Source organism: Argentina silus, assembly GCF_951799395.1.
Source record: "Argentina silus genome assembly, chromosome: 3".
NCBI lineage: Eukaryota > Metazoa > Chordata > Actinopteri > Argentiniformes > Argentinidae > Argentina > Argentina silus.
The window spans coordinates 12,198,067-12,226,017 of NC_139657.1; the positions used below are offsets into that span (position 1 = coordinate 12,198,067).

Sequence of the window (27,951 nt, forward strand, 5' to 3'; positions counted from 1 at the left end):
GTGGAATACATGTGTGCAGGGTGAGGTGAGAAATCCAACCTGGGCTTATAATGCAAGACCTCACTTTTTAACATACATTAAAGAATACAACAGACACAGTGCACCACAGTAAAGGAAATTATTTATTTAGGAGTCTGTAATCATATATATTGTAATGACAGAGTGTCTTACAAATATTTAAAGTTAAAAGGCACACGTCACCTGTTTGCATACTCAAATGTGACAACTGTACCCCAAACAAAACAGGACGATCAATACAGTACAAAGGCTTGAACATAAACCACACATGATCCATCTACACAATGTGTCTTTTTTAACACCTGACTACCACCGTAAAGTCTTCAAATCACTCATGGCTGAAAAACGCAGCCAAATGACCCAGGGAAGAAGATTTGGCAGTGCAACCACAGCTCCACAGAACTGCCCATTGGTTCCCCTCACAGCCTATACTGTATTTCATTCACTTCCAATTGGCTCTCTGTCTACGTTCTTAATGTGGACCGCCAACAGCTTTTGTTAATGTTGCATAATCAATATTTCAGATGGAAAGACTGAAAGGGTAATAAATGAATATCATGATGAGCCCTCTCTCCAGGACCGGCGTCCCTCCCAGTCTCTTCACCCTGTCAGTGTTGTTGGGAGCAGGTCAGGTCTGGCCAGGGTGTGCTGAATCCTCTGGGAGCCTCAGGATAGGTGTCAGGGTCGGGAGCAGGGGAAAAGGAAGAGTCTGCCTGTCACTGTTTAACTGTCCTCCCCTGATGACAGGCCTTCAATCTCATCCTCGTCCCCGCCGATGGCCGTCCAGAATGCTTTGGCAACCTGAGAGATAAATACATTCAGCTTGAAGTCAGTCATCAGCTGTGTAGCACTATTCATTCATTCTCAATAGCAGGCTTTGGTTAGATTCTAGGGTTAGGCCAGAGGAGGACGTGCCTACCTTTTCTGCATGGACTTTCCTTTGTTCATGGGGTAATGAGGAAGCTTTATCTGAAAGGTGAAATCAGAGAGACAGTTTAGTGATTTTGAAAGGGACATCCCGCATACACCCCAAAAGAGAGTCCTGCTTGTTGCCATGCACTATACAGTGCTGGAATCACTATGCTAGGGCCTTTGTGGTTATATGTATCCTAAGCTTCTATCCAGCCACCTAGAACAGAATGGGGTTCCTTAAAGATGTCTTCCTCTCTTTGGTGATTTTTCCTGCCACTGTTGAATTTGTAAAATGCATCAGCAAACATTATCAATCAAATGAAATGTGATTCATTGACAGTTTATTTGCTGACTAGTTCAAATGTGTGTGTGCGTGTGTGTGTGTGTGTGTGTGTGGTGTTCAATGGTTATTGGTACCCTTCATCTCCTTCAGTTTGGTGAAGAGGCGCTCAAAGTTCTCCACATCTGCATCCCCAGCAGTGAGGTTGGCCAGCTCTTGGATGTCCAGATCTAACATCGGATCTACAAAAATAAATAACTCACAATATGCTTCTTCCATATATAATGTTGTGACCCCTCTGTCTTTGTTTCTGATTTATGTTTATACTGTCAAATGTGCGTTCAGGATTAACTAGGGTTCACATTAGATAGAGGAGTTTTGAAACAAACTGTGTGATTTGTCAAAGGGATTCGTAAAATGAGTGATGCTTAGACTGTAGCATACATTGGTGTGAAGCCTATAGATGTGATGAGCTCACTCACCAACTATTGTGTCCACTTGTGTTTCTCCGTTCTCACTGGTTTCTGTCCTCTTGGCTTCTTTGCTGTCATTTACGCCCTCTACTGGTAAACTGGAGGACTGCCACGAAAAAAAAAAAAAAAAGACTCAAGTCAGTATGCACCAATACAAAACCAACTATCTCTATTATGCTTATCTCCATCAGAAGGACACCATTCAACAATAGCTTTTTGAAAAATGTTGCAAAAAATTAAAGTGAACAGCATGTCTGTGTGGTACTGACCGTTGGATCCTGGCTGGAGCGTGGGTTATTGTGTCTGGAGGCCACCAGACTACTCATCAGGCCAAAGCCCTGATTGTGTTCTACGAGGAGGAGAGAGAAGGAATCAGATACTAATAACTCAACTTCTGACATTTCTGAACCATAAACCAGTCAACATAATGCAGTCTCGTAAGAAGAGCTAAAAGCAGGGCATCTTTTTTCAGTGAGGTGAAGCTGAATATTAGCTAAACGAGCCTGACAGCATCTCACCGTCCTTCATCTCCACGCTGGACCACACGTTAGCATTGAGCGCCTGGACAATCCTTTTCACTCCTGTGGACTCTGGGAAGTCATCTGGTAAATATTAGGGAAAGACTGAATGAGAAAAACACACAGTGGGTTTGGGTATAATAGTACAGCGATTTCTGCATAGAATCATCTCTTACCATCCTCATCGGGCACGTCTTGGGGGTTGAGCTCCACCAGCTCAAAGGCGTGGGCCAAGCACCATTGATGTGCATTATGTCTAGTGACGCCTGTAAAGACACATAGTACAAACTGACCATCAAATTTAATCGACAACATCATCAGGGTAATGACCCCCGACCTCCCTCTCTCTCTCTCTCTCTCTCTCTCTCTTGCCAAGAGTGTGCAAAGCTGTCATCAAAGCAAAAGGTGGCTACTTTGAAGAATCTAAAATATAAAACATATTCTGGTTTGTTTAACACTTTTTTGTTTACTACATAATTCCATATGTGTTCATAGTTTTGATGTCTTCAATATTAATCTACAATGTAGAAAATAATAAAAAATAAAGAAAAACCACTGAATGAGAAGGTGTGTCCAAACTTTTGACTGGTACTGTACACGCATGCACACATACCTACACTACAGTGAGGTACTCACCACTTTCACACACACGGTCACACACCAGGATGAGCACCTCCGGAGCAAGGTCCTCCACCACAGATATCCAGGGAGATAACCTTTCCAAACCATCCTTCTGTGAGACCCCAAGTAAAGATGGTTATCAAGATAGCCAACACACGTGCGTTACATCAAAGAAGTTAGACAAGAGCGAGTCTGTCACTTACCACTGTGCTGTCAAAATAAGCTATGAAAGCCTGCATGGATTGGGCTATCTCTGATGTCATCTGAAATGTACTGGGAACCACACATAGGGTGACATCTGCTGTGTAGTACTTGTTGTTGATAGTCCATGGATACCAAGTCACTGTTTCTTGCTGCTTGGATGGCTCTGGCAAGGATGTTGTGCCTAGGATCTCTGATATACAATGAAACGACATGAATAGTCATAATATATATGTCATGTCCATGAGGACACTTCTTCCAAGTATACGTCTTCATTTAGCAATATCGCTGAGCAATTATCTAATTCTAATGTCAACAAAGGACACATCGATATCGATGGCAACATCAATCACGTTATCCAACAACAAAATAACAGCTAGAGCTTTAGCAAGCTAGCTAGCTGGCTACCCCTCTGTAGTAAGCTTTTTGCTCGCTGCTACTAGCTACTTACGTTTGATCAATTCCTCCTCTTTAAAACCAATGTCACAGCTTGTAATGAGGACGGAGGGAACAGCGGTCGGTGTGTCTTCATCGGACGATGACATAATTGTAAGTTTACCTTTACTAGTCGGTAACTACCAGCTAGCTAGCACAACAAACCTTCGCAGTAATGTCACCTGTCAACTCTGACCGCAAACCCCAGTTTCACTTCCGGGGCAACAAAGATCTTACAGAACGAGATAACCAAACCAGACAACCAGAATAGACTGTTTCAGTATCTTGGACGATTCAGAACAAAGCAAAGACGAGTTTCTCGCTTTGTCTGGTTTTATTTATAGTATAATATAATATAATAATGCACATTGCATGTAAATCGTGAACATTGCAAGGAATGTAAACTTGCCAGAAACTACCGGACGCTCACCCTGGAAGCGTCTCGTTGCCTTGGTGACGAAATGACCAAGACCAGTGTGGTGGAGCCGAGCATGGAAATTAACAGGCAGTAGACTGTCAATATCCCAATGGATAGCTTGCCATCGAGCTAAATTGGCAAACCAGACACCACTTTTATCATGGGATTCTTATACTAATTATCTATTATAATACTCTGCACGTTGTACACAACCAATCAACGAAATGGCTGACATCCTTAAAACCACAGATGAGCTGGGAAATGTTTTAGTCCAGGTAGCTTAACCATAAACATTTTCTGTTGTTGGTTGCTAGCATTGCTAAGAAACCTTACCTACTGTAAACAAAGTTGTGTAGCTGTTATCTAGTCTATATTGATTTATGATGGGTTTTTCTAGGCCTAGGTAGTAATTGTTTTTTCAATGTTTTTCCTCTGTTGAGGGTTTCATGGTTTCAGGGATTAGGCACTAACATGTTTTGTGAATGTTTTGCTCTTGTCTTGCAGGTGCAAGATGATTTGAGACAGCTGAAACGTAGTCTTGGCCGATTCACATTCCATGAGAAGGGAGAATCTCTAGATATCCAGGCGTTGGACACTGCAATTCGCAGGACAGAAAGTGGGATCAGGGTTAGGACACCTCCCCCGAATGCACACACCTCAAAATCTCATCATGTCATTTCACTCACGACACTGTGACTGCATTAGTTACATTGTATGCTTTCCCCATGAATATTTTTCTACAGAAGCGGGCAGAAGAGTATTTGAGAACAGTAAATAAGCAGGTATTGACTCTTCCCAGTATTGATGACCTAGAAAAGAAGACTGTGCAGATTCCTAAATGGTAAGCACTAAGCAGTTGCTAAGGAGGACTACTAAACAATTTCTTAAATCACTGATAAACTATAACTATAACTATTCGGATAACTATAACTATTGTGTTTGGGATAACAGTGACTGTGGCGAACAAGTCTAACAAGTAGCATTTTACGCAGGAGACCCCCGCTGGAGAGTATCCCAGACATGCGCCCTCAAAGGGGGCAGAGTGTAGGGGTCTCCCCTGGGGAGAAGGTAAAGACATCTGCTCACACATCTTCCTGCTCACATACATCAACTATCATCAGTTATAAGGCTGAATTCTGTTTTCTGTGAAACATTTAGGAAGTGCTTTCGGTAGCACATTTGAATTAGAACAAATTCAATTCAGTTCTTTCTTTTTTTTTCAAAGTGATTTGTCTCTCTCTGTCTTAAGCACAAGGCAGCGTTGACCATGCGTTTGCTGTGTAATCCTGTTCACCCAAAGAACAGAACTCTTATGCACCACAACTATGGGATTCAGCTCCCTGATCTGCGCAAGAGAAGTGGCACTTCAGTGAGTAGCCTGTTTGAATGTATTCTCTTACTGTAGGTTTTACCCTCCATTCACCACATGAACAGGTGAACAAGTGAAAGTGATAATTGGCCACACATTGCCATGCAGGGTAGGAAATGATTATTATATATTATTAGGACATTTTCCAGGGCAGTGTCACTCAAAAATGAAAAACTCTTGTTATATGGTTTAAAGATGGAGCTATGGAGGCCTAATATGTAGTCTTGGTGTTTCTCACAGAACACACACCTGATCATCCATTCATTATTTGAGGGCATTTCTTTGCCCTCATCGTTATGATTTCGTGGGGCATTTCATAAACTTTCCAGGGCATTTTCCCAGAGCCCCCGTTAAATTCCTACCCTGTTGCCATGCCGCTATCAGCAATTACAGTATGCAGTGAGCAAATCCGCAGTGAGTGATCCCCCTTCGCTTCATTCAATTAAATGTGAGGTTGGTGCCATACTTGAGGTGTTATCGGATTTGGCAGCTTCTGACCATGTTATTATTGTAACATTACTATTCTGCTTACTTACTGCCTCTATGATTTTTTACATTGTGATATATTGATTCTCTGCCCCCTGAGCCTATATTGATGTAGCACATCAATAGCAGCATATAAAGCATAGCCTTCGGGGGAAGATTTGATTCTGAATTATTACCGGAATTATCACAGCTAATTGAGACGAATTGAATGTTTTTATTAGATGATAGACTAGGTTTCCTGCCCCTTTCATTGCCTTAAAACCCAAGGCAGATGTCACATGCTGGAATGACGAGTGATGGGACAGGTTTATATTAACAGATGACTCAAGTCGGTACGCTCAGAGGAGAGACACTGACGTTAAGGTCATTCGACTCAGAGATGACAGCCAACACATTTCTTGGTAAACAAATTCATCTTTGCAAAGGTCGCCATTAGTTTCCGACAGCTTTTTTTTTGGCGTGGCTCTCCTCTCCAATCTCTCCTCCCCGACTCCCATCTCCTAGTCTGCTTGTCATGAGGAAGAGGTGCCGAGGCTGTCACTCTGACACAGAGAAGGATGTAAGAGCTGGCTGCAAGAAGCGGAGAGCAGCAGATTGCAGCACATCAGCATTCTTCCTAGGAAGCCGGCGCCTGATTGCTGTGCTATGGGCTGCTGGTTTACAGCTGTCTCTGGACAGGAGCGGGTACCTGCTCCCGCATGCCAATAAGACAGCCGTAGCCTACCCAACTGGTAACTACTGGCTCCATGCCCGCTGCCTCCTCCTTGCTGTTTCCGCCAGCTCCTCTCCTCCACTCCTCTACCTGGCCGGGGAAGCAGCTTTTGCATTTTTGCAGTCTTTTTTCTTTTTTCTCACGAAGATGCCCCCTTTTCTCCCCGACACGTCTGTAACAGATGTGTGCCTTTCAGGAGAGGCTCCCTCAGCACCTGGCTGCTGCCTGTGGTCTGTCAGAGAGCTCAGTGGTCTGAGGAGAAACAAGCAGGCTCACATCAGGTGAAGAGTCTGGAGGAATAGCGAGGCAAAAAACAGCACAGGCAGATTGCCTCTGCTTCGCATGTGTTCAAACCCGTGTGCAGTTAAAGAGAGTGCACTCACAGACTTGCAGTATGTAATAAATCAGCATGAGATAGAGAGAGCCATGCGGTGTACTGTAGTCGCTGTAGGTCTGGGTTTCATTAGACAGATTATCAGAACAACGTCAATAACCAATGACTTGAGATTGATTGTTACGACTTGCGTTTTGGTACTGTAATTGCCATTGTTATCCCACAGCACGAGGAACAGTTCAATTATAGTTTTGTCGATGATAACACTTGTCTAAGTTTAGGAGAATAGAGAAATGAATTAATTGAACTCAAAGCATTGCCAACTTGTGATGGATTGCTGCAGGGAAGTGGCTTATTGGCCAGTTTGCAATGTCATTAGCTTGCTGTGTTTTAGCTCTCTCTTTCCTTAATGAATGCGGAAAGTCTGTTGGTTGTAATCACACACACCCTCCCCTCCCTCTCACTCTGCCAAAAAGTCATATTTCCTGACATCTACAAGCTGCCACTGGTCTGATTAATGGATGGTCGTCTCCGACTATAGCTTTTCACAAAGTTTTTGTTTGGAGGAAAATATCGTCAGTGACCCGGAGCTAATAGCATTCTAGTTGAATACGCTACCAACCCTGTCATGTTTATGCTCTGTCTGATGGTGTGTCACGGTGATGGGCCTGGAGGCTGCTATGGAACGCTGTTTGGAAGGACATACGCGCTCATTATTTCTCACAATGACCTGTTTGGGTTACGGGTTAACCCTAACCCTAACCCTAACCCTAACCCTAACCCTGGGCATTTCAGAGCCTCTGACCCTTACGTTCCAATACCAAGTCCTTGCCTGTGCATATGCCTGTACGTCTACCTAGCCTTTATTATGTGCAGTGATGTTGCTCCTGTGTTCGGGTCTCTTTAGGTGCCAACTCAGAAGGTAGTCACCGGCCCTACCGTGGGCAGTCTAGCCATCGTGCCAGGAGGCGCACGCAATAACCTTTACCTGGCACCTCCGCTCTCTGAGGAGGACATGAGAGCAGGTGAACAGACTAGAGAAACTACCACACTATCAATCACTACTCACTCATCGTAGATAGTCCCCAACATTTTTTTAATTAATTATTAATTATTTGTACTGAGTGACTGAATTACTGACTCAAAGTCACTCAATGACATACATTGTGCATGGTATGGTATGTGATATTGATTTGGATTTTTGGTGTTTTTTGTTTTTTTAAGGCATTGCAAGTCTGCTGGAGAAAGGCTTGCCCGCATCAGCGGTGGATCTCTGTTTGTTTCGCACTCCTGTCCAGCCAAAGGCAGCTCCTCTGCACCGCAGGGAAGGGAGCAGCCCCTCCAAGATGGGTCAGTCCTGCTCTCTGGCCTCAACAGGAGCCAATGGCTAGCACCTGATCTCAGACACATACTGTAGGTTACAGTGTTTGTATGAGAATTGTTTCATGATCAATGCGTTGTCATTGTTGTCTGATTACATTCACTTAACACAGTCATCACAGTGACTATTCTCAAAAGACTCAAGAGGCTCACACATGAACACGTCTCAATGACTGAATCACTTTGATCCTGCAAATGCTTGGATAGGCACAAAGAAAGAGCTTGATCTCTCCTTGGAAAATGTCCCGATTTTAGCAAGCTTGGCATGGGAAGCCGGTGACAATACCTTTGCCTCTGTGGCAATCAAGCGTTCAAGAGCTGATTGCTACAACACACAGGCCATGTCCCTCTCCTCCAAATTTGGAAGTCGAGCCAAGCTGAAATTGTGCATCGATTGTCTTGATTTTAGCCTCTTTTTTTTTCCTGTCTGAATCCCCCGTTGGGAGTCATCTGTATTTAAAGCTGCTGCCTGTGTGTCTGTAGAGACAGCTGCCAGTCAGGTTTTGACAGTGACGGCAGAGCCAGATTGAGATGATTGATTTGAGCGTGCTGCCACATGTGTGTGTGTGTGTGTGTGTGTGTGTGTGTGTGTGTGTGTGTGCCCACAGCTCTGACAGAGAGAACGTCAAGGTGTCTGAAGGATGTGACCTGGGGCAAGGAGCCCAGCCCCTTCCACCACAGAGCTGCACACGAGCGCCCACCCACCTGGACCACCCACACCCCCCCCCCCTCCGCCGCTTCCAAGAGCTCTGACCACAGGCTCATGACGCACAGCGCTTCCAGGCTCACCCCTGTCAACCCTCAGGTACCCACCTTGAGCAAGTCTCAACCAAGCAATCATGTCGGTTGAATTTCACCTTCTCTACTTTTATCGACCGGTTAATGCAACGTTTTTTTTTCTCACAGTGGAATTTACCCTTGGCTCAGAGGCTCCCTTTATTGTCAATGTTTTGAGAAGAATAGTGAATAGAGTTGACCATGTTCAATTCTCATTTATCATTGACTGAATAATGGGAAATAGTTTCTTTATCTATGCACAATTCAATTTCACCGCGGCCCACATCACAGGACGTTTTAGCCTTGTAAAGAGTCGAAAATCAATTCCCTAGTTCTGTTAGCTAAGACTTGTATGAAGCTAAGACTTGTATGAAACTAAGACTTGTATGAAACTAAGACTTGTATGAAACTAAGACTTGCTAAGACTTCAAATCGACAAATCAAATCCAACTTTAAGGTGCATTTCACACAGGCGTCTCAACACACTTTACACACGTATTCACCAGAATAATATCAGCAGAAATGCAGATATCATGACAACATAATACATATATATGCCATTTAGCTGACGCCTTTATCCAAAGCGACTTACATTGCAGTGAGTGCATATATTTTTTAGTATATACGGTCCCAGCAGGAGTCAAACCCCCAACCTAAGCGCTGTTAGCGCCATGCTCTACCAACTGAGCCACAGAGGACCACATATAAAATGGAGTAAAACCCTATTAACACAGTGAAATAATGACAATAACATTGACAGGGGTATGGTGAATAGGGGAGGGAGAGAAACACTATGTGACATGCTACTAAATGTGATTTGTTAGCCCTCGTTTTAGTGTCTGATAATGTACAAACAAGCGTAACCGTGGACTGAGCCTCATAATCATCCTTCTTTCACATTTGACCATTAGTCTCCCCCCCCCCCCCCCCCTCCCCTGTGTGTTGCCAGGGTCTCCCAGCGCTCGTTCCTCTAGCCATCAGCAAATACTCCTTCACCATCATGGAGGCCCGGATCGACCCGATGGCTGGAGACTTCTGCCGCTTCAAGCAGCACTACTGTCTGTGCTGGGGCACCCTGGTGGAGGCGCTGTGGGCTCTGGAGAGGCTGCTCAGGGAGTTTGCGGTGCCCGTGGCGCGGGTGAACGGGGAGCGGCTGGTGGAGCTGGGCCAGAGTGGGGAGCTGGACTGGGCCGGGGGTAGCGGCGGGGACTCGGTGGAGCGCCTGCTCTCTGTGCTGGAGAACAGGGAGGAGGTGTGGGACCTGGTGTACTGCCCAGGTCAGCGCTACAAGGGGGAGGGGGGCACAGAAGCGGCCGCCGTTCGCATCCAGACCTGCTGGAGGCGCCACTCCACCCGGACGGCCTACCTGCGCCACCGCCAGCGCAAGTGGGCGGCAGGGACCATCGCCATCTCCTGGCTGATGCACGCTCAGCTGGGCCGCGTCAGGAAGGCCCTGCAGGCGTCGCACCTCCGACACCTGGAGAACTTCCGCAGCAGGGCCCAGGTGAGGGCTGGCGACTCTCCTGTCTGTCACACCCAGGCGAGCGCAGGGGCTATTACAGATCTGACACACACACACACACACACACACACACACACACACACACACACACACACACACACACACACACCTCACTGAGCACAGATAGTCCAGCCCTCCGTTATAAAGGTGGATGTACCCTCTATTTTTGACATCTGAATTAAATGGAATCAGACAAATTAAATGTCGGTTTTTTAAATAGTACTTAAGGGGGCAGTATGACAGCACAATCTTCCCAGATGCGCTCTGCATAATTTCCATTTGTCAGTGCAGATGTCTTGTCTGTGCTGTCATCTTGGTTATGTAACATCTTTATGAAGATAGGCAGTCTTTTAATTAGTGCCCACAAGTTAATTTACTTTAACCATCATTCAGTGTGTGTGTGTGTGTGTCTGTGTGTGTGTATACATGCTCTAATGTATGTTCTCACCCTTAAAACATTCACACTCTGTTAATTAAGCCCTCTAATCTTCCCCTGGCAGTAGCATCATGTACCTTACTGATTGAATTAATTGGGAGAAGATGTTTCTAGTAAGCGCTTAATTTAATTAAGGTAATATTTTATGCTTGGTTTGATTCCGTTAGGCCCAGAGAACGACAAGCCTGATGATGTCTTTTAGCTGTGCAGTGATGTGTTTGTGTGTGTGTGTGTGTGTGTGTGTGTGTGTGTGTGTGTGTGTGTGTGTGTGTGTGTGTGTGTGTGTGTGTGTGTGTGTGTGTGTGTGTGCAGGCTGTCCCTTCACTGATCACTGTTCCTCTCCGTCTCTCCAGCATCTGGCAACCAACTGGAAGCACATCCAGTCTTCCAGGAGGACCATTATCCACATCCCCTCATTAGGTCGCCTAGCTCTCCTCCCGCCCTGCTGCCCACACATCCAGCACCACTCAACTCCTACTCCAGGCCACACACACACACACACACACACACACACACACACACACACACACACACACACACACACACACACACACACACTCTCACTCACTCACTCACTCACTCACACACACACATACACACACACACACATACTGCTGCTCTGTCTGGCACATCCAAACCGGTGTCTGCAGGAAAACGATCAGAGGATGATGAGAGTCCAAATTGCAGGGAACAGAATGGTTTTGCCTCAATCGCCATTTAATTTGGAAGATTAAGCAAATGAAAAGCCATTAATTTCAAAAGGGGCAATAGGGATTTGTTATACTCCCTCTCCATTCATAAGCAATTGACTACGAATACTATTATAAATATCCCTCCCTGTTTTTTTTTTTGTTTTTTGTTGTTGTTTTTTTACAGTAAGCGTAGTGGGTAAGGCTACATTACCTCAGTACGTCAGTCTCAATGAGTAAAGCTCACATTCTGACTGTAATCGGTTGTGCATTCTAAATCATTAAGCGACTGTCTAAAATTATTAGGCCTAATTACCAGCAGATGGAATGCTTGATTTGCACCTAGGGTGGCTGAGGATAGTGCTGTGTGAGCAACGATAATTAGGAAGTTGAACTCCTTTGTTGTTAATTAGCATGAATTCAATCATTTAATTACCTTTATCCATCTGAGGATTCTCTCGCAGGCAGAACTCCAGACTCAGACTGAAGTTATCTATCTTTGTGTGGTCAGAGTCAGACAGTGCTCAGCAGTGCTCATGGGAAAGCACTGCTACCTATAGTCATTGTGATGCAGGTGCGCTATGCCCATCTGAAATATCCCCAGCAGGGGAGGGCTGGTAGAGGCAGAACAATGAACCCATCCTCCAATTTCTGCCTCCACCAGCCTCCCCTGATCCACAGGGATGATTATATGACAACATGACTAGACAGCCCCTGAAACTACCTCTCAATTTGGTATCCGAAAGGGCTATACCGTCGTAAATGGCGTCTGTCGTTGGGAGACGACCAAACCGCTACCAAACGCTGTATCTAAAGGCTCAATGCTGGCACACTCTCTAATCCTGTAGGCAAGGCTTGTGTAGGCTCAGGTTTCTGTGGTAGGTTGTAACCCTGCTCTCTGTGTGGCAGGCTACTCCCAGCCCCAGCGCCATAGCCTGAAGGGCTTTGACATCCTGCAGAACACCCAGATGGGCCGACTGTGTGACGTGAGAGGTAGATCCATCTTCTCATGCTTCCCCATCGCACGCTCCCCACTACAGACTCACCCTGTCCACGGTCACTCACTCATGTCTTTCTGCACGCCTCTCCACTCCACCCATGATGCAGCAGCCACTCTAAATCTACAACTGACGAGCAGCTCCCCGATAAACATGTCTCCGCTACGGTGTGTGTGTGTGTGTGTGTGTGTGTGTGTGTGTGTGTGTGTGTGTGTGTGTGTGTGTGTGTGTGTGTGTGTGTGTGTGTATATGTGTGTGTATATGTGTGTGTGTGTGTTTGTGTGTTTGTGTGTGTGTGTGTGTGTGTGTGTGTGCAGATGAGAACGTGGAGGTGATCTACGTGTCTCCAGTGCGTCTGGGGGATGATCTGTTCCAGTATTACTCCAGACTGTTGGGGCTGCAGGGGGCCGCAGAGCCGCGGGACGCAGCAGAGACCACTCAGGCCTCCTGTGTCAAACGCTTCACCATCCTCATGCCTGATGCTCTGGAGTACTTCCCGGTAAGGAGAACCTTTTTTCACCCAACAATTTTACACCGAGATGTTGTTGTAAGGAGTAGATGTAAAATTGTATGAAAAGTATTTTATTCACTCATTCATTTTGCTCATTTCTTTTGTTGTGTTCAGTAAGCTGTAGTATGTATATGCTCCTCAAGGGGGTGCCAGAGGAGATGGCCTTTTTACTGTGGGGCTACTCTGTGAAACAGTCAAATTTTATTAATCTGTGTTAGCATTTTTATTACCTTCTAACAAGTTTTATAATGAAACATTTAACAAATGGTTATGTAAACAAGTTGTACTGAATTGATAATCATTAAAGTAATAATTAATTAAAGCGTATTTCATGGTTTCCTGGTGCTGCCTGTCCCATGAATAATTAAAGTACATTTTTAATGGGAATTATGAATTGCTATTGCTATTCTAGTTTAAAGGTTGCTTTAGTTAATTGATACTGCTAATCATAGATGTACAGTGTAGTTTAATCCTCTACCAAATCCTGTTTGTGGCTCAAATGGGCGGCTATTGCTGCTTTGTGTTCTATATTCACTTGTGTGGTGAAGAATGTACTCGATTTTACCACTTTTATTCACAAATGCTACTTCAATACCATGAGATTAGCCCTCACTGATTTAACAAGCTAGAGAGAGACCACCTCTTATCTACTACCTGGTGTTTTATGTACAGTGTTTCCTCACCAGATCAGATGTGCAGACAAGGCATAGTCTTCTCCATTTTTCCTTATTGATTTAACCCCACTGCTTTGTTGTTAAACTATACCAGACGAGACGTGTTGCTGAGGTGAATCATGTTAGCCATGGCTGGCAGCGCACTCTGCTAGTGACAGAAGGGATAATTCCGTGTGGATCAAATAAATACAGATGTGAAGTAATTAGTTGTATTCCCAAGGAGCCCATTGCTCCCACACATTAAAGATGTGAAGGATAGGCGAGGCTTCCCACCGGCAGCTTTTATCAATTTAACCTGCTGGAATACAGGAGAGGTCACAACCCTGGTGGCTATTCCAATAATACATCTGTTGTGGTGTGTACACAGTGATAAATCAGGGCAGAGGGACAGGTCCTGGAGAAAAGAGAACCGTAAGTCCTGTTCTTACAGCCGTGCGTGTGTGTGTGTGTGTGTGTGTGTGTGTGTGTGTGTCCCTCTTCGTTTTCAGACCCATAATATGTGTCTGTCCACGCTGCTCAAGTACAGCCCACGCACCCTGCGACGCATCCGCAACCTGATCCAGGGCAAGCAGGCCTACATGGTGGGCGGCGTGGCCCACGTGGATGACCTGGCGCTGGCTGATGAGCTGGGCGTGGCCATCCTGGGGCCAGAGCCCGCCATAGCCCAGCTCTACAGCACCAAGTCTGGAGGGAGGAGGATCTTCACCGGCGCAGGGGTCAACGTGTCCCCTGGCCACTGGGACATCTACACCCTACAGCAGGTCAGGGAGCCCCTCCAACCCTTTCACTACTACCTGTCTTTCTCTCTCTACTACCTGTCCTTCTCTCTCTACTACCTGTCCTTCTCTCTCTCTACTACCTGTCCTTCTCTCTCTACTACCTGTCCTTCTCTCTCTACTACCTGTCCTTCTCTCACTACTACCTGTCCTTCTCTCTCTCTACTACCTGTCCTTCTCTCTCTCTACTACCTGTCCTTCTCTCACTACCTGTCCTTCTCTCTCTCTACTACCTGTCCTTCTCTCACTACTACCTGTCCTTCTCTCTCTCTACTACCTGTCCTTCTCTCTCTACTACCTGTCCTTCTCTCTCTCTACTACCTGTCCTTCTCTCTCTACTACCTGTCCTTCTCTCTCTACTACCTGTCCTTCTCTCTCTCTACTACCTGTCCTTCTCTCACTACTACCTGTCCTTCTCTCTCTACTACCTGTCCTTCTCTCACTACCTGTCCTTCTCTCTCTCTACTACCTGTCCTTCTCTCTCTACTACTACCTGTCCTTCTCTCTCTACTACCTGTCCTTCTCTCACTACCTGTCCTTCTCTCTCTACTACCTGTCCTTCTCTCTCTCTACTACCTGTCCTTCTCTCTCTACTACCTGTCCTTCTCTCTCTCTACTACCTGTCCTTCTCTCTCTCTACTACCTGTCCTTCTCTCTCTCTACTACCTGTCCTTCTCTCACTATTACTACCTGTCCTTCTCTGTCACTCCTGTACAGTACAGTGGAGTATAGTTCATGCCCGTACTTTTCACTGGTTAATGTTGTTTACCCTCAGCACATGTTTGTTCTTCGTCCCCAGCTGCATGAGACTCTGGCCCAGCTGATGACTGACAACATGGAGGTGCGACGCTGGCTCTTCAAGATGGACGCCGAGATGGGTGGCCGGGGCACGGCGTATTGCGACGTGGCCCATCTGAGCTGCTATCCCTGGGCCCAGCTGGAGTACAGCCGCCACGGCCCCGAGCACTGGAGGAAGGCCTGGGCACAGGTAAGGAGACTGGACCTTCTACCACCGATCACCCACTCTTATCACCTTACCCACCATGAATTGAAACCCAGAGTTCTGGAGTAGGAGCCTAAATCTAAAGTCACTTGTAATTCCATTAAAGATGTTTAAACTGCTCAAAAGCCCTTGGTTGCAGAAGCCCCAGAGTACTTATGATATGGCTACAGTAGATCTTGTCCCGCGTTGTAGGTCACTGTCGGGTCAGAGTGAGACCCTGGTTTCATCATGGAGAATCCCCTAACAAATGTTCACAGATGTGGGCCCTAGGGTACAGTATTTCCAGGATCCTACCTTCAGCCACACATCATTGAATCAATGGCAGAATGTCTAGAAATCCCCACAACCTTTATCCATTATTAAAAGCACAACCGCTAGTTTATTTGGTCAAGAGGAATTAATCCCTTCACTCACCATGGCAGTGACAGTTTCAGTTTTACCTCAGAGGTTGAGGTTGGTCACATGGTTTGGTTTTACAGGAAAAAGTAGATTGCACAGGGAAATTTAACTGATTCTATCACAAGGATTCACGGCCATCTTTTGTGGATCGTGGACTGAAGGGATAAATCCATTCATGGTTAAAGTTGTGCTGTGATCTCTTTCTGCGATTAACCCATTGTTAGTTCATGGAATTACTTTTAAAAAGGTTAAGCCATTTGTAATTAGGGACCTAAATAGCTTAGCTGTTAGTACAATATTGACATTTATCACTTTACTGTAATTTGCTCTGCAACCTATCCAAAACCAAACAAATATGTGCTTAACAGTTACCAATGCATTCATTTAGTACGCTTGTAATCAGTACACACAGCTTCTGGGCCTCTGGTGCTTATTTCTCATATGCTTACAAAGTAGCCTTTGATTTTCTGTCATGCGTTAATTACTGTGTTTTGCCATTTAACAGGAAGCTTTGTGTAAACCAATTACAGGGTAATCATTATAGGCTTTGAGGCAAATGCACTGCTTTTACCTTTTATTTCTTTCCAAAGAGCCTCCCATCTCAAGGTCTGGAGTCCTAGCTCTACCTCCCTGCTATTAGCTCTGTCCTTAATTCATAGTGTGAGAGTGTGTGGATCGGGGTAATGGTTGTGGCATTGGTGCTGTTAATTACGGGAGAGAACGGCTGAGCCACAGCCAAGGTCCATTATGGTGGTGTGGCGCAGGAGAGTAAATGGGGTTTGTTTCACCAGCTGGGGTCCCAGGGAGAGGGGAAGAGCGCCCAGGCCCCATCACAGGCCCACACCCTCAGGGCTCCAGGGCCATATGGAGACAGCACTTTGCCTGGGCTTTATTCTGCACCTTTTAATCAATGGCAAGGCCCACTCACAGGACGGGGAGTGCAGAGGTTATTTCGCTGTGTCGTCTATTTTCCCCCTCGTTCATTGTCCGGTCGGTTTCCTTTAGGTTTGCTTTGTGTATCTTTGGGCGGGTGAGCTAGCTAGCTAGCTGCTTGCTCTCTCCCATGGCTGTAAAGTATGAACATTTGGCTTGTACATTTCCAAGTTGGTTAGATATCTGTTTAACTGAGACACATGAATTTTTAATCAGTGTATTGTATCTCCTCACTATCATATCTCCATGGCTGCAACCACAGATACTTAAACATAGTAGCATATATTGAGAAATAGCAGTCATTACTGTGGTATTATTGGGAAATGCAGTAATTGTAGTTGTAATAACATGTCAGTGAATGGAATATATAGGTACATTTGTGAAACACATACAGTATATCTATGAATCATTGCATCCATTTTAAGTCATTTTTGTAGATGTCTAAAGGCATATTTGCTGTGTTAATTTAAATTAAATTGATATTAGCCTACTCAAAGAAATGTTTTAGCCAGCATTTTCATCACAATTTGCCAAAACGCAGCTCTTGAAATAATTATTTAACCAGATTTCCTGTTCAAATATTCAGCCATACTTCGGGCAGTTTTTATGCCTTTCCCAGTCGACGAAACCTCACCGATGGTCTGTGTGATATCAGACTGAGGAGGGAGAGTGTCGCCCCTGTGTTTCAGCAGACTGTGTGCATATTGTTTAATTATTGCCTGTTCTGAGGGGGCGCGCTGCGCTGTGAAGAGAGGCCTGGCTAAACTCACAGAGAAGAATACAGGAACCCCATGTGGTCCTGTGGAATAATACCCAGCCTCAGTCACCTCCAGGCAGACCGTGGTTGGAAAGGGCTGGAGGGGGGAGGAGAGCTGGGCCTCTCAGAGAAAGGAGCTGCTGCTGGAGGAGACATTGTGGGTCTGAGGGGCCCATGCCCTGCAGCACAGTGTTCCAGCCTCTAGTTACCCCCTTGGTCTCCCACACCATTTACGGAAAAAGAGGTTAAACATGTGTAGATCTGCATCCATTCAACGGCTGAATGGAGTCACACACACACACACACACACATATATACACACACACACACACACACACACACACACACACACACACACACACACACACACACACACACACACACACATACACATACATAAACACACAGCCTGAATATGGATCATTAGGTACATGAAAAAAAACAAAAAAACATTTAATAGCATCAACAACAGATGGAGTGGGTATTTTCTTTTGGGTTGTCTTGTGTGTAAACAGATCTTGAATGACAACAGATTTGGATTATTCAAAGGAGAATGGGTCATGAATATCATCACCATGACAATAAAAATACAAGTCGGACCAACATACTGTTGTGCCTATTCTACTCTGCCATGTATTCATTCTATATATATATATTATATATATATATATATATATCTGATGTGGATGTCCATGTTTCATGATATCTTTCTTTTTATTTTTTAAATTGTTTGATTGCTTGATTGCTCTCAGAATGTTCTCTAATAGCAACCATTCACCATCTCCTTTCGGTCCACTTATGATAAGTGCTTATTCCTTAGAAGCAGCTCTAGATTCTGTGCCACTGCTGTTTTATCACTTATGAATGAAATGAGTCAATCCTCCACTTTGTGTACGAGGGACACAGAGGCTGAAGTCATGCTCGGTGCCTAGTGTTACTGTCAGGGCGATGAAATGTTCCTCAGCCGCTGCCGTACCTAATGGAGAGATCAAACGGCAATCAAAGAGGCCAGGGCAATATTTTTTTTATTTATGGCCAGATTGTTCAGCTTTATGTGGACACCAAGCAAGGCTCGGATCCTCTCACAGAGTGCAGCTCGCAGTTTAAGTCCAAATAAAATATGACGAAATTCCCCTCTTTCCCTTTTTTTCCCTCTCCCGCTGTCCCTGTGAGCTGCATAGGCAAAGTCTCAGGGTGAGGTTGCTCTTCCGTTGAAAAAACGACAAGCGTTCCCTTACACTTTTTGCCGCACCATTGTGTGCTTTATGGCTTGTGGAGGGGCGAAATCACTGTGCAGTGTTTGACCCCAGCTCTTACAGTACTTGAATATGATGATGACTGTTACATGACTGGAATATCAACAGTCTAATCTTCTATCTCCACTCTCATGTCCAGTGAAGCCAAACAGAATGTACTCGAAATGAAGCACCGGTTTTGGCTGGAGTTGATGAAAAGAACACTTGCAGAAACAAATGCAGAAAAAAACGCAACAACGCTAGATCTAATATTTTCAGCAATAATTTACTTTTTATTTTGCTTAATTTACCTTTTATTTAGTAAATGTCTGAGATGTTGTTAAACCTCATAGCTTTTACAGAAGGTGAACACAATACATTTTATTGCACTGGGGGCTATAATGCAATTAAAAGGACACGGCATGATTTGAATGCTCTTGCTCATTCAAATACTTTTTATAATTGTGTTTACATGAGCATAAAATGTACTTATTAACATTTTATTTCATTGCGAGTTTCTTTTAAGCTAGTCAGTTAATTGCATACTGTACCAGTATGATGGAAAAGCAGTTAGCAACACCATTAGTGTGTGTGTGCGCGAGCATGTGTGTGTGCGTGTGTGCGTGTGTGTGCGTGTGTGTGTGTGTGTGTGTGTGTGTGTGTGTGTGTGTGTGTGTGTGTGTGTGTGTGTGTGTGTGTGTGTGAACAACTACATTAGCTGCCTGGGACAGGTGGGAGAATGTACATTAATTGCCAAACTGTTTTTAGGGGACACCCGCTGGAAGTGAAACTTGGCAATTAACAACATAATTAAGTGGCAAAGCCATTATGGCATTTTCTACTTACAGAAACAAGAGCTCTATCGATCAGAGTCAGGCCCTGATTGATCCCCTGATAGATGGGGTTAGCTTAGGTATTCATCAGCCGGCCAGTGGAGGGACTTGTTATTGAGGGCAGGTGCTGTGTCCATGGTGGTGAGTTAAAGCCATTAGACTGCCTAGGCCCTCTGATAATAGGCTGTCACTCACAGATAGCCCCTCTCTCCTTGTCCATCTGAGTCTCACAAAGGGAGTTAGCAGCCACCAAGGGTCCGAGGGAGAAACAGCCACAGTACCTGAAGTGATCCTAATAATGCAGTGGTATTCCTAGCCATGTGGAGAACTTTTGAAATACATGTAAATGCAATAGAATGTGAATATATTATGCTTGTAATGACACCACATACTCATACATATCAAATTACAACCGATAATACTCATTGAAGATAGGCTAGTAGAGTTCATTAGTATCTCGCATGCAGACATAGTTATTGTATGTGGATGTGAGTGATATGCCCTTTGTGCCTGTCCCTTTTGCAGGAGCCAGTTTTGATCAAGTATCTGGAGGAGGTCCCAGAGTGGCTGGCCCGTCACGCCCGGCCTGTCAAGACCTCCCATTACCCAAACTGGGTCTGCTTCCTGGAGGTCTTCCTAAGACAAGGTCAGACTCATACTAAACAGCTCTGTATGTACACTACATGGAGGTCAAATAAAGGTTGCTATTTGATTTAAACCCTAATATATGTGTAATTGCCTAAATGTTCCGAATGGGCAAATGACTCCATTCTATTCTTCTCTCTGTCCCCTCAATTATTAAACAGCTGCTATTGGCAGCAATTAGTTTCAAAATGTCAGTCAGAAGAAGGTCATAATAAGAAGAGAGAGCTCAGGTTGTGCCAGTGTTTTACGAGTATTATATTCTCTCCCTTTATCTCAACGAGCCTGTACTGTATCCCCCCCTCCTCCTCCCTCTCTTTCTTCTTCTCTGTGTCTGTGTCCAGGTGGAGTGGTGGAAGCCTACCCCCCCTCTGAAAGTGTGACCTGTCTGACAGTGGACCTGCTGCTGGAGCCGGGGGGGGGGGAGGTGATCATGCTGTCCTGTGGAGACCAGCTCCACGGCCCCAGTGAGCTGGAGACCGCAGGCTCCTCCGTGCCCCAGACCTCTGTGTGCCCCGACGCCCTGCACTCCATCTGCAACCGCGTGGGCCAGGCCTGCCTGCAGCGTCACATCGTAGGCCACGTCTCTCTGGACCTGGCCACCTTCCTGGACCCCAGCACCCTGGAGCAGAAGGTGAGGGACAGATAGCTGTAGGTCCTGTAGGTAGTCAAGTGGGTCTCACTATGAATAGCAGCCTAAGTAGTGGTCCCATCAGGGCAGAGGTTTGTGGTCAGGCGTGTGCAGAGCGCTTGGTGTTTTACCACGCTGGTCAGAGGGATCAATTTACCGCGGTCGGAGCAAGGGGGAACCGCATGAGCAGATAGGGGCCTCCCCTACTGCTCCCCTGGGAGCTGTGAAACAGGGAAGGCAAACAGTGGACACAGGGCCAAACGTTTCACAAGGCTATCTAATAAACTGTCAGGTCTTATTGTGTCAATAAACTCATTCGCCCCCGTTTAAGGCGTGCCCTTTGACCTTTGCAACACCTTAGAAAGACAGGGTTCTCTGTCTTTCAGACAATAGGTCATTCTAAAGTGATTTGACTGCTTCTTGGTGATGCTCTGTCAGTGCTCCGCCCCATGAGTAGTTGCTTGTGCTATTGTTATGATCTCTGTCTACCTATAACAACGAAGGTACCCTAGCAATGGTCACCTAGCAATGGTCACCTTGTCTTTTCAGGGTTTATTCCTGTTGAGACCCCTTTGATTTATTACATTGGAAATAGAACACTTTATGATTGTTTTAACCTTTGCTCTTAGCATGTGGCTATATTGACTACATATTGATTTGGAGCTATAAAATGAAATAGTTTCGCAGACGACATGGCCAATGAAATAAAGAAAGAGGGGGACCGATATCGGGTAGGGACTGGGTACCTCAGAGAATAAGAGATAAAAAAAGGAGCAGTTTCTATCACACCCGTTACTGTGAGCTTTTGGTTCAGTAGAGAAAGTATGCTACCTCTCAGTCCTGCCGAGGTACGCAAATAGATGGACTAAAACTATAAAAACACTCTGAGAGCGACTAGTAAGGTAGTCTGGTAAGATTGTCTTATTATTCAAATCCTTTTTGTAAACCTGAGAATCCCTGTCATTCAGCGTCCATTGTCCTTTCAGGAATTCTTTTCGGTATTTTGTTCTTTATAAAACGCCCTTATTACGAGACCACATTTTCTCCCTCGTACTAATTCAGAAATGTATTTGGGCAGAAATGTATTGTTCGTCAAGTAGGTGGTCTAAGCTCCTCTGCCACTAGAGGGTAGCATTATATGGACTGAGTATTATCAGACAATTTCTGTGAAGCCTTTGTCATGAGATGTAATTGAAATGTAGGGACATGCAATGAAACAAAAGGTAATTCATCAACGTTACAGGTAAGGCCTTAGCTTATATCCCTTTCTGCCTTCTAACAATAGGGCTGGGGGTGGCACACATGGGGTCCTCCTCCTACAAAGGGTTTTAATAGGATCCTTTTAGACAAGAGGCATTTAGAGATTGGAAAAGGCTTCTCAGACTGAAGAGGTTGGCACTGTTTGATCTTATTTTCTCACCAGGGCCACCGGGTCCATGCAATGACCAAGAGTCTGGCATCATCAGACTCGCCACATCAAATATTGTATTCAGGATTTCATAGTACTGTAGTAATATTGTGCAGTAATATACTAATATACCAGTGGTGACTGGTGGAGGTAGAAATCAGAGGACGGGCTCATTGTAATGCACGTGTTTGATACCATTCCTCATTCCCTTCCATGCATTACAATGAGCCTGTCCTCTGATTTCTACCTCCACCAGCCTCCCCTGTAATATCAGTATGTGGTGTGTGCTAAATTTCCTAAGGCTATACGATGACATTGGGAATACATTCCTGTTCCTACGTACCCTAGACCTTGCAACCAAGTGGGCCTAATGGTACTTCATATTCCCAAAGTTACACTGAATTTACAGCACAGAAAAAAACATTGATTGTCAATGTCCAAACCCACAAGAAATGAATCATAAAATGAAAGAATGTATTGAATGTATTGAATCTGCAACTCAAATATGCAGCGTTAAGGCGTGAGTGAGATTTGAATGGGATTCACAGACAGACGTCTTGAGGACAAACAGCGTGTGTATCAAAAGGAGTAGAGACAGGAGTCTGGATGCTCCAGTCCCCCCTCATAGAGAGCCACATGGGCAAATCTGTCTCGATTTAAACATCAATTTACATTCAAACCTGTTGCTAAAAGCTGCCCACTTTTAGGGGGGGGGAGGGGGGGGGAGGGGGGGGGGGTGGGTCACATATGTTTGCCCTTGTCGTCCCTCCTCACGTTGTTGGGCGATGGAGCCTCAGCTGCTACATCAGGGTTTTTAATGAAAATGCAGGGCTATAGAAAACAAGTACAATCCGGGCTTATATTTCGGACGGCTTTGTTAAGTGTGACAATGGGGCAGTGGGGTTCGATTCTTACAGACGGGCGTGAGCGGCTCTCTGGAATGTGCCCATCACCTCGCCCAAGGCATCAAACTGACAGTAGCTACAGTACCACTGGAACGATTGAGTGCCGAACATCATTTCTGTGGTTAGTCCTGCATGCATGGCATACAATTTAGTTTGATGCCTTGACTGAGATTTTATTGTAGGTACCCTACTTCAGTGCATTTTGTGTATTGTGGATATACTGTTATACTGTGTATTGTGGATATACTTGTGTGTTTGTGTGTGTGTGTGTGTGTTTGTGGGGGGGTGGGGGTTATAAGAGGATAGTCACAGGCAGGGACGGACAGACGCTATTGTTGTGCACAATGTTTCGGGTGTAGACTGTATTCCTGTAATTCCTAAATCATCACTTTGAAACTAAAGTAGTTGACCTTGGACCAGAAAGACACTTTTATTTTTATTTGTAGACAGTGCAGCGAACACGTCGCTAGCCTTTGGATAATAGCAGGGAACCTATCATTTTACTGGAGCGGAAACTTTTCATGAGCATTTTATTTGGTAGAGAATAAGATGCCCCTTCATGTGATGCGACGTTCTACAAAGAGTTATCTTTGTAAAACACACGTTTTGTAACCTTTGCATTCTGCTTGATACATCACAATTATTGTGAGCAGGAAAAACACAGTCAACCTATTAAAGCTGTGTGATAGAGTGTTTTTGTCCATGTTGTTAGTAGAGTTAAATCATCTGCTAGCGATGAGTGTGGGGTTCAGGAGGCAAGCAGCCATTTGCATTTGTGGCAGGAGCGTTTACTTTGACAAATAGCAGCAAGGAGAGGCAGCCGACTGCCACTTAGTTATTAACAACTCCTTCACTGGTGATTTATTTGCCACTTTTTGAAGAGAGGGCATAGCTATTAGGTTATTATCGGGAAAATTAGCCCTGTTTAAGCAGAAGGCCATGACCAGGCCTGACCCCTTAATATACTTATAATGATGCCATTTACCATACAGATCTGAAGTTAGTCTCTCTCTAGACCTGAGCCAAACTGCCAGGCCCTGGGCAAACAGCCTGGCCTCACACACACTCATGAGAGAACCTGGCCATGCCTCATTTCAAAGCTGAACTACCCATATCACTACAGCGGCAGGAGTCATTAACACTGCTTTTCTTTCCCCCTGCCTCTCACTATGGATCATTTTGTAAAGACTAAAAGGTATTAATATCTGTTTATTTCCTTGTTAACTGTGCTCTCTGGGTGAGAACTGTTTTATGTTTTGTTTTTTTCTTTGTGAAAATAATTATTGTGTATTATAAAAGCCTATTATTGATATTTGATATAATTTTAGATATTAACCATGACCTAGGCTATGACTGGGAGTTTGATGAGCGTGTGCTTTGTGCAGGTGTGGGCCATTGACTTGGACCTGGGCTACAGTAACCAGCTCGCCATGACACAGCTGCTGCTCATTATGACTGGCGGAACACTGGACTGCCGCACAAGTCGTTTTGAAGTGCCCCTGCCAATCAAGGAGAGCAAGCCCCCCCCACACCAGAAAGGAGCCAAAGTAACTGTAGGCTTTCATTTTTTCTACTTATTTTTTTCATCAATCTTTATTTTGAAATACTGCTTCTTTGAGTACAATACGTTAGTCCTCGCCTTCACCAGAACCTGATGAATTAAGATAAAAATGTGCTCTAATTGTCTGGACCAAAACAAGAGGAGGCTTCAGAGAAGATTATATATATATATTACTATATCTCAATACCCACAAAGATTGATCAACGCAGCATGTTATTTATTTTTGTTAAATACAACTAAATACTGTAATTATGCACTGAACCCAATTGGTGTTTAGGTGCTGAATTCATTATCATTTTGATAGATGAGCCTAAATAATCAACACATTAATAATTCATACCGCATTCATTATGCATGTGTGTGCATGCTTGAGCACCTCATCAACCTGATGCCAGACCCGAAACAATAGAGTTCCTTTATTGGAGCCATGCTGGAGTTTACGCTTGTTAATCCGCGACTTGTGTTATTTTATCAAACATTCATTTAGTTTGTGGCCTGCTGCAGCAACACAGCATTTCAGCCGCTCCACTGCTTAATGGCTTTAGCAGTGGCCATCATTAGGGGCCGGCATATTACAAACACAATTAAATCCCTGCCGGACACTTTTATTGTTGTGTGAGGACACAGCGCTTGACAACTGGAAGCGCACCACCATCACAATGAATTATGAGCCATCTCCTAAGTGCACAGGGCTTACTCCTCCTCCTCCTGCTTTTCTTCTAGTGCCTGCAGGTCCATTTGTATCCCTCTGAGCCTTTCCACCTTTAAGTAATCAACCTTTCTAGTGTTACTAAGGACACACACTTTCTCTGAATCAGTTATTTGTGTTCCCTCTGTGAAGATAAGTATCATATTAGAGGGACTACTTGGCCACACTGCTGTATGCTGAACTGCATACTCTATCCCAAAAGTACGCTTCTAACTATTGCAGTCATGCAATTAACTGCATCTGGCATGTCTTCCAAACATTAATTGTTCCTCCCCTCTGTTAATTAAGAAAGGCCCAACAGTTTAGCACATGTGCCCCATGCTCATCATGTTCACAAATCACACATCCCCCCCCCCAACCCAACACTGACCCTAAGGACATGTGTACAGAGTTCAGCCATCTCTACTCCAACCATGTTGGCACCAAATGCTCGATGGCAATTAAATTATTTTAACCTAAAATGTAATTCAATATTTTGCAGTTCAATTGAACTCTGTATGTGGCTGTTTAGAACCAAATAATAATAAATAAATGATAAAAAAAAATAGAAAATCTGTCTCCCTCTCTTTTCACTAATATTGGTGCTTGTCCCTTACAGCCTCCATCAGTGACCAGTCGCTATGCTGTTATTGGGAGCCGGCTGCTTCACACCAACCTATCCATGGTGCACTACAGTGTGTTCTTCCAGATGTGCAAGGCACAAGGCATAGGCTTCGATGTAAAGGTAAAGCTTTCTCTCAACATGGACACCCTGCTCTCACCGTCAAGGTTACACTACAGTGTCTTTGCAATGGCATAGTCTACATTTAAAAAATGTCTAAAATAAAAAATAAAATAGCTCTGTAACATTCTAATGATAGCGCTAATTCACAGAAGATGCATGTTCATGCTCAAATATATTGTGGAAAAAAATGTGGTGAATAAATTATTGTTAAAAATGGTTATGGACATTATTGGTTCTGCTTGCAGGAAAAGCAAGGTACTGTCTTTGCTCTTCATGACAGCAGTGAGAGATACAGCCTGGGGATGGTGTAAGTATTTCAGTATAAATACAGTATACACTCTAACACACTCTCACAAAACATGCTTTCATGACAGACTCAGTAAGTGAACCTGCAAGTCATTGTGCTGAAAGTATTTCATTTGGGTTTACTTACTGTAAACTTGTTCTGTCAAAATGAATGAGCTCATGAAAAGAGAATAGAAATCGTTAACTGAATAAGAGAGTGCTGGAGTTGTCTTTCGGAGGATCACGATGTCACCTCTGGTTTTGTGAAAAAGTCTTACAAATGAAAATCCTCTGCAGGTTGTAAGGAATGATAAAGATATTTATCAGACAAATCCTTTAGCTTACACAATGCCACCATGCTTAACTCTGCCTCAGTTCACATCTCTCCCTGAAGACTGGGGATATCTTTCCAGCTGAAAGTACTCATTTAACTACCTTCAGCGCCACCAGCCAAACAAGGGTGATTGTTTCTTAGCTGGAAGCGAGGGGATCATTAGTAAACTCGTTTGTTTGGGTTGTCGTTAATAGCACAATCTCAGAGGATCTCCAGGGAGCCCTCCTGACCTTTGCTCGGAACCTGTCAGTTATTCATCAGGAAATATCAGCCCCTAACATGCAAGGAGAGACCAATTTTAAGGTACGGTGTTAATGAGCTAACGATCGCTGTCTTCATCTACATCATTAGAGAATGCATCTTAAATGCATCTGTCGTAGTGATATCCAAGCTAGCATGTTGCCTGCTACTTCAGCTCCTTGTGGCTAGAGAGAAATGACAGGAATACACAGATATTGCACGTCCACCCAGAACATAGTTGTTAACACTCAAAAATAAGTAACAACAGATAAGTGGTTTAATGAACAATGAAATGTAGTGACGGACAGACTTCTGAAACTGTTATGGACTTGGCATTTCTGTTTCCTGAAGGGCCTGATCAAGGACATTGAAAATGTGCTGGGGGTGACTGTTCAGAACAAAGCCCAGGCATCAAAGGAAGAAGACAAAACTGTTGCCCACACTAAACTGGATCATTGACATAATGGTTCTCCATCAACACTTTTAACATATTGTAGGTAACTCAGATAACACCCTGTCAATTAGATGATTAGTCTCACTCTGATCAGTGCCAATTATGCAAACTGATTATGTCAGGACTAATATGTATCTCAAAGTTTATCAAATGTTCTAAGGCAAATACATGATATCACTGAAAAAACTGGTAGTGTTTTGATAATATACCTGTTAAACATTATATTCTACGCTATATTCAGACATTTCATTAGCTATAGTATGTTGCTGTATAAAGCTCAAGAGACCAATAGCAGCAGTCTATTCGAAAAAGTATCAATTTCAGCTGTGAAGATGCCCTGTTATAACTTTTTTTTTAT

General features: G+C 44.4%; 2 protein-coding genes across 2 annotated transcripts; one reads left to right on the top strand and one right to left on the bottom strand.

The window, feature by feature from the left end:
• Positions 1–104: 104 nt before the first annotated feature.
• aagab (alpha and gamma adaptin binding protein) lies at positions 105–3,641 on the bottom strand. Its single transcript, XM_083666057.1, has 10 exons — positions 3,475–3,641; positions 3,026–3,216; positions 2,838–2,934; positions 2,378–2,467; positions 2,202–2,285; positions 1,953–2,032; positions 1,693–1,789; positions 1,348–1,452; positions 938–987; positions 105–819 (listed from the first exon to the last, which is right to left on the bottom strand). Exons 1-10 carry the CDS (start codon positions 3,566–3,568, stop codon positions 742–744), a joined length of 966 nt encoding a protein of 321 aa, XP_083522183.1. The 5' UTR covers positions 3,569–3,641; the 3' UTR covers positions 105–741.
• Positions 3,642–4,100: 459 nt separating this feature from the next.
• Positions 4,101–27,856, top strand: iqch (IQ motif containing H; the record flags this gene model as incomplete). Its single annotated transcript, XM_083666055.1, is given in 22 exon segments — positions 4,101–4,151; positions 4,381–4,503; positions 4,620–4,717; positions 4,869–4,944; positions 5,126–5,245; positions 7,685–7,802; positions 8,002–8,127; positions 8,766–8,962; positions 9,884–10,438; positions 11,246–11,312; positions 12,491–12,574; positions 12,897–13,078; positions 14,253–14,525; positions 15,340–15,608; positions 20,168–20,189; positions 20,193–20,346; positions 20,687–20,976; positions 24,672–24,839; positions 26,155–26,280; positions 26,526–26,587; positions 27,094–27,202; positions 27,491–27,856. Coding segments are annotated over 22 exon segments (3,378 nt in total). The 3' UTR covers positions 27,599–27,856.
• Between the last annotated feature and the right edge of the window lie 95 nt (positions 27,857–27,951).

Bases quoted from the DNA above. Each gene is read 5' to 3' on its own strand.
- aagab (XM_083666057.1), bottom strand. From the start codon at position 3,568: ATGTCATCGTCCGATGAAGACACACCGACCGCTGTTCCCTCCGTCCTC. The intron at 2,286-2,377 runs GTAAGAGATGAT...AATATTTACCAG, and splicing joins AGACGTGCCCGATGAGGATG to ATGACTTCCCAGAGTCCACA. The intron at 2,033-2,201 runs GTGAGATGCTGT...TCCTCCTCGTAG, and splicing joins CAGCGTGGAGATGAAGGACG to AACACAATCAGGGCTTTGGC.